Genomic DNA, 9,443 nt, shown 5'->3' with positions numbered 1-9,443 from the left:
GGGACCGCAGAGATGAGACCCCCAGGGATGAGATGGGACCCCCCAGGCAGGGCCCAGGGTCCAGGACCCGGGAGAGAGAAGCAGGGAGGGAGAGGGCTTCCTGGTGGAGGAGGCATCCTACAGTGGGGGCAAGGGTGCTCTGAGGGCCGGTGAAGGCAGGGACTAGGCTGCCCAGGCCCTGCCTGCTTGGCTGGGGCTGGGGGCTGTGGGGAGGTGGCCAGGAGGCTGGGCCTGGGCAGCTAAACTGGAGCTTTGGCCAGGGTCCAGAGCCTCCCTCCCTTCAGCTTCCTGCCGTGCAGAGCCCTCGCCCCTGGCCACCCTAGGCTGCTTCCTTGCCCAGGCAGACCCAGCACTGGTTGCTGCCAGGCAGATGGGGTACCAGGCAGGGGCTGGAGGGGCCGCCCTCCCAGCTGACCCAGCCTCCTGGGCCGCTTCCTCCAAACCAGCAGGGTGGAAAGATGGGGCACCCACCAGACTCTCCCAGTGCCCTGGCCCCAGCTGGTACCACAGCTATACCTGGGCTTATTCCAGACCTCATCGCCGGGACCCCTTGTGAGTTGTGGGACTCCCAAGAGGGGTGTGGGGATAACCCAGCCAAGTGGGGGCTGCAGCTGTCCATATATGCACTCAGCCCGGCCTCTACCCCAGGGCCCCGCTGGGCTCTCATTGCAGGCGCCCTTGCCGCGGGCGTCCTCGTCGTCTCCTGCCTCCTCTGTACTGCCTGCTGCTGCTGCCGCCGCCACAGGAAGAAGCCCAGGGACAAGGAGGCGGTGGGTCTGGGCAGTGCCCGTGGCACCACCACCACCCACCTGGTGAGGAGTGGCTCCTTCTCGCTCAGTCCAGAGAGGGCTCGAAATCCAGGTTCCAGAGCCCAGGACAGTGAGGCGAGTTCAGCCCCAGGGACGGTTTAGCCCCCACAGAGGCAGGGGCGGCGAGGGCCTTCCTGGCAGGGAAAGTGGGTGAACAGAGGTGAGGAGGAGGTCACGCAACAGGGGCTGCTCCATGGGCCCAGGGGAGCCACAGCGGGTTCTTGAGGAAGGCAAGGGATACCACAGACCCCACGTTTGAGGTGGGTTTGGCCGGTCTCACACAGCGAAGCCGAGGGTTTGTGCCTGTCAGGTGGCCTGGCCTGTCATGTAGTGCTGCCCGGGAGGCCAGGGCTCTGATGGGGCATGATGCCATCACCACCTGCCCCTTGTCCCGACTCACTCCAGGTGCAGCCTGATGTGGATAGCCTGGAGTCCAGTCCGGGGGGCGCTCAGCAATGGGGGCGCCTGCAGCTGTCCCTGGAGTACGACTTTGGAAGCCAGGAGGTGAAGGACCTTGCTGTGCAGGACCAGCGGTTCTGCGAGTTTCCGGAAGGGTTGATGGGTGGAGTGCAAATCCTGTGCCCTGGGTGGTGGGGAGCTGACAGGGCAGGGGCCCTTGGCTGAGCCCACCCCCCTGGCTCCCAGATCAGGGTGGGCCTGAGGCAGGCAGCCGACCTGAGGCCCGGGGGCACCGTGGACCCCTATGCGCGGGTCAGCGTCTCCACCCAGTCCGGGCACAGACACGAGACAAAGGTGCACCGAGGCACGCTCTGCCCTGTGTTTGACGAGACCTGCTGCTTCCACGTGAGTCAGGGATGGTCGGTTGGGTGGGCCTGGACAGCTGGGTGGGCCTGGGCTGGGGCAGCAGGGCCTGGCTCACGCCGCTGCCTCAGATCCTGCAGGCGGAGCTGCCGGGGACCACCCTGCAGGTGCAGCTTTTCAACTTCAAGCACTTCTCGGGGCATGAGCCCCTGGGTGAGCTCTGCCTGCCACTGGGCACCGTGGATCTACAGCACGTTCTGGAGCACTGGTATCCGCTGGGTCCACCGGCTGCCACTGAGGTGAGGCGCTGATCACCAGGTCACAGCCCAAGGCAGAGCTGGCAGGGCCCTGAGGCCTGGTGGGCAGCAGCTGCGGGAGCCTGAACCCCAACTCGGCCAGAATCACCCTCCCGGGCTGAAGCCCCTCTTGCTGCCCGCAGCCCGAGCAGGTGGGAGAGCTGTGCTTCTCTCTCCGGTACGTGCCCAGCTCAGGCCGGCTGACCGTGGTGGTGCTGGAGGCTCGAGGCCTGCATCCAGGACTGGCAGGTGAGGGTCACACCTGCCCATGCTGGTGTACAGAGCGGGGGCTTGTGCTCGGCCCTGAGCCCTGGGATGCCCCTTCGGCACCTCTTACCCTCCCAGAGCCCTACGTGAAGGTCCAGCTCATGCTGAACCAGAGGAAGTGGAAGAAGAGAAAGACAGCCACCAGAAAGGGCACGGCTGCCCCCTACTTCAATGAGGCCTTCACCTTCCTGGTGCCCTTCAGTCAGGTCCAGGTGGGTCTCCGGGAGGCAGGGGCAGAGCGGGACCCAGTGCCGGACCACGACGACCACAGTCTTTCTCCTCCAACTCCGACACATGGCCTGTCTCTGCACAGAATGTGGACCTGGTGCTGGCCGTCTGGGACCGCGGCCTGCTGCTCCGGGCTGAGCCCGTGGGCAAGGTGCACCTGGGTGCCCGGGCCTCGGGGCAGCCCCTGCAACACTGGGCAGACATGCTGGCCCACGCCCGGCGGCCCATTGCCCAGTGGCACCCTCTGCAGCCAGCCAGGGAGGTGGACCACGTGCTGGCCCTGCAGCCCCGCCTGCGCCTGCACCTGCCCTTGCCCCACTCCTGAACGCGCTGCGTGCCTCGGTCTCCCCGCTGAGCCCAGGCACTTGCCCAGGCCGCCCTGCAGGACCACTGCAATAAACGCCTTCTCCTGCCACTGTGTGTCTGGCTGGAGCCTGGAGGGGATGCAGAAACAGGGCCTGGCTCCACTCGCCAGGGCCCCCCTACAATGACAGGGGAGGGGCTCCTCTCCAGAGTCAGCCAGGCCCTGAGGCCTCTGACTGGTCCCTGCCGGACCCTCCGGTAGGGGTGGGAAACCTGCCCACGAGCACCGATCCCCACCCCCGGGCCACGTGGGAAGACCTGGGAGGTGGGGGCCAGAGAGTCGGGACCACATGGGATGGGGCGAGCTAGAGCCAGCCCTGTAGGGACACAGTGGGCAGTGGTGTTTGGGGGCCGGTGAGCGTGGAGGGAGGACCCCCAGCACCTCAGAGACCAGCACTGCAGGGCCTTCCCCGCGTGAGCAGCAGGGGGCAGCAGATGCCTTCGGAAGTTGCTGGGGCCTTTAGGGGCTCAGTCCTGGCCGGATGCCCCTCCCAGGCCCCACACATCTGGGCTGCCTTAGCGGCTGGAGCCTCCACGCTGCTGTTTCCTCTGATCCTCCCCATGGGGCTGCGAAGCCGGCAGGGCTGGGGCCAAGAGCCCCCACTCCGAGAGGGTGCCAAGTCACGGTCCAGGGGGCCTCTGCAGGGCGGGGGCCTGGGGGCTGAGGGGGTGAGGGCCGCCTCAGGGTCTGAGTGAGAAGGCCATGCCAGGCCTGCCCGGGCAGCCAGGCGGGCCCCAAGCCCCCGCAGGTCAGAGAGGCTCCCAAGGCAGGTGGTGCCACTCTCCTTAGGTTGAAGGATGTGTTCCAAGTCACCCAGCGAGGGGACAGTTCCAGGAAAGCTGGGAGGGGCCCAGAGGCACATGCTGCGTGCCCCTCACTCCTGGTCCTGCTCCCCAGGCAGGGAGATAGCATCACGCAAGGAGGGGGCAGCCCGCCAGCCCTCGGCCGACGTGGCGGAGCCTGGAAGGCCACGTCTGGAAGTCCAGGCCTCACCCCGGGAGCCAGGCTTGCCGAAGGGGGTCAGGCCTGGGCTGAAGTGGGAAGCGGCCCGTTGCAGGGGCTGAGTGGGGAAGCTGGCCCAGCAGGGAGAGGCTGTGGCTGTCACCCAGCAAGCAGCCAGGTCGGTGGGCTGGACGCTGACCTCGGGCGAGATGGGCTGAGGCGAGGTGTGGATCCTCGCAGTGACCCCTCAGCTGACCCAAGCCGTGTGCCCGGCCGAGGCCACAGGCAAAGCCAGGCACACTGTCCTCAGGCTCCTTACAAGAACAACAGAGGCATCTCCAGCGCGTCACCAAGCCCTAAATAGAGCAGCCCAGCCATGGCATCCCTCACCAAGACTTCTTGGACTGGGCGGCAGCACGCGGCCAGGCCAGGCGGCCGGACAGGTGGGGAGGTCTCTGCGGCTCTCCGCGCCCCCATTGGTCTGAGGAGGACTCCATGCCCTTTCTGAGCAGGGGCCCAGCCTGGGGGAGGCCATTTATACCCCTCCCCCTGGGCCCACCAGCCCAACTCACTGCTGCCGGCCTGACCTCGCTCCCAGCCCTGCTGCCCAGATTCTAGGTGAGGCCCAGCCCGGCCCACCAAGGCCGGGGCACAGGATGTGGCTCGAGCTAGTTGAGGGAGGACTCCCTGGGGCAGGGGTCTGGGGGCCTGGGGGATGCCGCCAGCAGCCCTCTTTGGGGGCCTGCACGGATCCGGGAGTGAGAAGGAGAGGCTTGGGGAGGCAGCTCTAGTGCGAGGCAGGTTCTAGACAGGCCCTGACCACCAGGCTTCATCTCTGGGGACCGTGGAAGGAGAGTTTAGGGGTCAAGAAACCCCAGAACCTGAACCCCCAGGCCAAACTGAGGAGCGATTTCTTCCACGCACTTAGGCCCAAAGCCAAAGACAGAGGGTTAAAAATAACAGCGTCACTGAGGAGGCCACCTGTGCTGGCCCATCCCGCCCTCCCTCGGGGACAGCTGCAGCTCCTCAGGCTATGCCTGGGACATTTTGGGAACACTTTCTCCTCTTACTTCTCACCCTGGGGAATTCCAAGACATTGTCCTTGAAGGAGGTGAGAGTAGGGGGTGGGAGGGAGGGGCTGTCATCGGGAGGCCTGAACCCCTCACCACCTGATGGTCACAGGCATCGCGGCGGCAAGGGCCCGGCCAACACCCCTGCCTTCCTCTCCCCACAGGCTCCAAGCTCAGGACCTCAGGATGGGAGAGTAAGTAGCACCCCTGTACCCCCATACAGTGACCCTGCCCACCTCCTGCCCTGTCCACCCCATCACACGCTCCGACCCCGCCAGACATGGCCCTAACCTCTGTCTTCTCTCCCCGTCCTGCCTGCGTCCTCTCTCCCTGGACAGTGAGGAGGTAAGTACTTGCTGGGGGCTCAAAACAGGACGAGGAGGGAGCTCCCCCAACTCAGGATAGGTCATCGGTCACAGCCTCAAGGCCCTAAGGCCCAGGGAAGATGGCCCGGCCCTCCCCGCTGGCAAAAGTACCCCACCCACCCACCAAGACGTAGCCGAAAGAGAGGAAGTGGCTGCCCCGAGCCTTCTGGGGCAGGGGAAGTGCAGCTGTGGCCTGGTCACAGGGGAATCACTTCTTCTTTCTGATTCCTGCACTTCCTGCCCCTACCTCGCCGGCCGACCTGCCCCCAACTGGCCTTGAGGCCTCCTCTCCCCCAACCTCCGGCCTCCCAGCACCATGTGCCACCTGGGCAAAGTGTCACACACCACACAGCGTGTCCCAGAGCAAGGTCTGGGGCCAGTGAGGCCCAGACTGCCCATCATGGCCTCGGGAGCTCCCAGGCTCCGCTGGTCCCTGAGCCGGAGCCCCTGACCTGGCCAGGGAGCCTGGAGAGGGCTGGGGGTGCTCCAGGCCTGGAGGCCCTGACTCAGCCCCCTGTCCCCTGCCCTGCAGAAGCGGAACAGGGCCATCACGGCCCGCAGGCAGCACCTGAAGGTAGGTGTGGGCTCCCCGGGGGCCGCCCAGGTGGGTCTGCAGGGGGGCCAGCTGCAGCCCCCTCACCGCCTGCCCCGCCACAGAGCGTGATGCTGCAGATAGCGGCCACAGAGCTGGAGAAGGAGGAGAGCCGCCGCGAGGCCGAGAAGCAGAACTACCTGTCAGAGCATTGCCCGCCACTGCACATCCCGGGCTCCATGTCAGAAGTGCAGGTACTGGCCCCTCCCCGGCCGCCTCGCCTCCCCAGCAGCAGGCCTGCCTGCTACCTCAGTTTCCCCACTTTTGTCAAGAGGGCCAGCGGGGTGGTCAGGGCAGGGGCAGGTGACCATGGCTGCCAAGTGTCAAGACGGTCACCCGCCCCCACACCCGCCCCTAGGAGCTCTGCAAACAGCTGCACGCCAAGATCGACGCGGCTGAAGAGGAGAAGTATGACATGGAGGTGAGGGTGCAGAAGAGCAGCAAGGAGGTGAGTGGTGGGCGCAGGCGGGCAGGCAGTGGCCCAGTGGGCAAGTGGGCGGGCCAGGGAGGCCGAGGCCACCAGGACCTCAGGCTTCCACCTGGCTCTCCTGCCCACAGCTGGAGGACATGAACCAGAAGCTGTTTGATCTGCGGGGCAAGTTCAAGCGGCCCCCGCTGCGGAGGGTGCGCATGTCGGCTGACGCCATGCTCAAGGCCCTGCTGGGCTCCAAGCACAAGGTGTGCATGGACCTGAGGGCCAACCTGAAGCAGGTCAAGAAGGAGGACACAGAGAAGGTGTGTGCCGCGGGGGGAGCACCACCACACCTGCCCTGCCAGGGGAGCACCTCCCACACCTGCCCTGTCCCTGGGGAGCACCTCCCACACCTGCCCTGCCAGGAGCCCTGCACCACTGCCCCTCCAGGGTGCCATGCAGGCGACACTCCACTGCCCAAAGCAGAGGGTAAACTGAAGCTGAAGGTGGTGTGGACCAGGGTGCACGCATAAGTGGGTGGGCCTGAGCTCTCTCCTGCCTTCCCCTCCACAGGAGCGGGACCTGCGAGACGTGGGTGACTGGAGGAAGAACATCGAGGAGAAGTCTGGCATGGAGGGCCGGAAGAAGATGTTTGAGTCCGAGTCCTAGGCTACTCACTGCCCCCACGCCTGCCCCGGTGCCCGGCTCCCAGCAGAACATACTAGGAGGATGCACCCAGAGCCTGCCAGGGAGGGCTGGCCTCACCTCCACTGTCAATAAAGAATTTGAATCCCCATGGCTGGTCTGGTCTGGCTCTCCCCAGCCTCATCGGCCGTGCTCTGGAGCCCCGCATCTGTGACCTGCAGTGTGGTCAGTGGCCAGTGGGGAAAGCCCGGGAGGAGGCCACACGGGGCCTGGGGATTTCAGGCTGGGAGGGAAGCTGCTTCCAGCAAGGAGGTGATCCTGGGAAGGCCCCTACAGGGGAATGCACCCCAGGCTGCATGGGGCTGGTTGGTGAGGGCCCTGATAGGTCCCTTGGCGTTCCTGGGGCTCGGCCTGGGCACGTCCAACACGCAGGGCTGGGGACAGAGGCTGTGGGACCGAGCCAGGTCTGGGTGGGAGTTCCCGAGATGAGCAGGTCTCCCATTTGCACAGTCATCCAAAGGCCCTGCCGGGGCTCCAGAGAGATCCACACATGTGACACACGCATAGCCGCCGCAGTGCTGGGGGCGGCCCCCTATTCCTCCCAAGCTGCCCCTCCTCAGGGAGCTCATCTGAGGCAGGAAGCCAAGGGCTACATTAGACCTCAGGCTGCTGTCCACATGCGCCCACCCCCAGATCCTCCTGCTCATCCCCCTCCCACATCACTTTAGGGGCAGACCCCCAGCCCCGGGGCCTCCCTGCTTTTCCTATCTGCCCCCTGCCCTGTGGGCTGAGGCCTGAGTTGGGGGTAGGGCTGAGCACGGGGAGCGTGGAGGGGCGAGCCTGCATGGTGGGCCGTGACCAGGCCAAATTGGTAGTCTCCGGGCTGGGGACCAGCATGGTGCTGGGGGCTGGCCGGCCTGGTCACTGGTCCTTACTGCCACCCTGAAAGGCAGGCTGTGTCACTCCTCACCATGCCAGGGGACCAAGAGACCTGTGCCCATCGGGCAGGGGCTGGTCCTGGCCCTGACCTGGCCCCAGTGTGGTTCCCAAGTCTTTTTTCCACTCAGCCCCAAGATCCCAGCCCCATCTGGCCACCAAGGACAAGGCAGTTGACAGGTCCTGACAAGACCGGTGACAGCAAGGCCGCGTTATCAGCCCTGCTCTTTGAAGGTTGACAGAGCAGGCACGCCAAGGTCCCTGTGCTCTGATCTGCTCTGGGGAGCTGCCAGCCCGCGCTCTGCCCTTGTCCCTGTGCTCTGATCTGCTCTGGGGAGCTGCCAGCCCGCGCTCTGCCCTTGTCCCCGGGAGGTCTGTTCGACTGATCTGCCGGAGGTAGGACGTGCAGCAGCAGTTCTGCCTCGGGCTGCCTTGAGGGACTGACGTCAGTGGGCGCCTGGAACGGCCTTGGCTGTGTGCAGTCCCCTGCCCCCCCGGGCACCCTCCAGCCCTGGCACTCAGCTCTGACCTTTTCTGTAGCTGGAGCCCCACGCCAGTCCGAACCCCCCACCCGGGGTTTCTCCCGGAGCCTTCTGTAGGGGAACTCATGGAGCAGGGCGGCTTGGGGCCAAGGGGGCACTGCCTGGTGGGTGCAGCCATGGTGGAGGTGCATGGCACCCCATGTCAGGATGATGGGACCAGGCGCGGCCCAGGGTGTAGGAGGCCGTGGGGCACAGAAGAGACCTGGCCTGTGGGGGGGACGCTGCACAAGGCCAAGCCTCAGCTGTGGCCTGAAGGAGAACAAGTGCGGAGGCAGAGGGTGCTGCAGGCCGGAGCACGTCGCATACAGAACCAGGCGGGCAGCAGGCAGAGCAAGGGACAGGCGGCCGTGGGGCCTGACCTCGGACTCCTTGCAGGGGACACAGTAGCTTTCCAGAGCCTGTGCCCACCGGGAAAGGGGGCTGGACCTGAACCCACAGGGCATTAGAGGAGTGTGGCAGAGGAGCTGGGGTAGGAGCATCACACCTGGCTCCCAGCCTCAAGACTCAACTCGGCCGGGGCAGACGTGCTATGCGGGAAGATTATCTTTTTTATTTCAAAGCAAGGAAACGTTGAACACAAACACGAAATTCCAAAGAGTGACCCTCTGGGGTGGGTGGGGTGGGGGCAGAGCAGGGGCGGAATGGAGAGGACCCCTACGCTGATGTAGGTTTGGGGAATGTTTTAATTCTTGGGCTAGATAGTAGATGCACGGGTGTTTGTTAAATTTCCAACAAATGAGTGAGGGAGTAAATGAAGGAGTAAGTGAGAGGCCTGCGGAAAGCAAGCCAGCAGATATCAAACCGGCGCCCCCTGAGCCCGGCTCCTTCCCCTTCGGGTGATGCTGGTGTCCCTGCTGGAAGTGAGGCCTGCGGCCAGTGCTGCGTGTGGCTGTCCCCCAGCTCTGCATTCTAGAAGGACCTCAGCAGGGTGGAGCACAGAGCAAGTCACCGCTGGGTCGGGGGAGTGAGGAACGGAGACATGGAAGGGGCTGGGTCCCCAGGACTTGTTGGCTGAGGGACGTGAGGAAGGCAGGCACCTGCTGGGGGCACGGGTGGGCAGGGACTGTTCTCCAGGGCAGGAGCCCTGAGAAAGTGGCTTTGGGAGGAGGTGAGCCACTCACTTTGGGGCTGCTGGGTTTGGGGGCCCTGTGGAAATTCCTAGGGGAGAGCTGGCCCAGGCAGCCGGAGCCGTGCTGGGCTGGAGATGTGGATG

The 9,443-nt window shown here is 65.4% G+C and overlaps 2 protein-coding genes across 4 annotated transcripts; both read left to right on the top strand.

Moving 5' to 3' along the window:
• The first annotated feature begins 458 nt into the window (after positions 1 to 458).
• On the top strand, positions 459 to 1,433 carry SYT8 (synaptotagmin 8). Its single transcript, NM_001168905.1, is given in 3 exon segments — positions 459 to 552; positions 649 to 812; positions 1,215 to 1,433. Coding segments are annotated over 3 exon segments (477 nt in total).
• Positions 1,434 to 4,213: 2,780 nt separating this feature from the next.
• TNNI2 (troponin I2, fast skeletal type) lies at positions 4,214 to 6,903 on the top strand. 3 transcript variants are annotated; one of them, XM_009185293.3, is made up of 8 exons: positions 4,214 to 4,286; positions 4,903 to 4,932; positions 5,077 to 5,083; positions 5,636 to 5,677; positions 5,761 to 5,889; positions 6,054 to 6,143; positions 6,254 to 6,430; positions 6,681 to 6,903. In XM_009185293.3, the coding sequence occupies exons 2-8, from the start codon at positions 4,925 to 4,927 to the stop codon at positions 6,774 to 6,776; spliced, it is 549 nt and encodes a 182-aa protein (XP_009183557.1). In that variant the 5' UTR covers positions 4,214 to 4,286; positions 4,903 to 4,924; the 3' UTR covers positions 6,777 to 6,903. The 3 variants fall into 3 exon arrangements, with proteins under 3 accessions (XP_009183557.1, XP_009183558.1, NP_001162377.1); XM_009185294.3 differs by lacking the exon at positions 4,214 to 4,286 and adding an exon at positions 4,705 to 4,779; NM_001168906.1 differs by lacking the exons at positions 4,214 to 4,286; positions 4,903 to 4,932; positions 5,077 to 5,083; positions 5,636 to 5,677 and having other exon boundaries at positions 5,767 to 5,889; positions 6,681 to 6,776.
• The last annotated feature ends 2,540 nt before the right edge of the window (positions 6,904 to 9,443 follow it).

This window comes from Papio anubis, chromosome 12, assembly GCF_008728515.1.
Source record: "Papio anubis isolate 15944 chromosome 12, Panubis1.0, whole genome shotgun sequence".
Lineage (NCBI taxonomy): Eukaryota > Metazoa > Chordata > Mammalia > Primates > Cercopithecidae > Papio > Papio anubis.
This window is presented reverse-complemented; position numbering and strand designations above follow the sequence as displayed.

What these genes read in the sequence shown, in the direction of transcription:
- TNNI2 (XM_009185293.3), top strand. An exon ending in GCTCCATGTCAGAAGTGCAG is followed by an intron (nt 5,890 to 6,053) that starts GTACTGGCCCCT and finishes ACCCGCCCCTAG; the next exon opens with GAGCTCTGCAAACAGCTGCA. An exon ending in TGCAGAAGAGCAGCAAGGAG is followed by an intron (nt 6,144 to 6,253) that starts GTGAGTGGTGGG and finishes TCCTGCCCACAG; the next exon opens with CTGGAGGACATGAACCAGAA.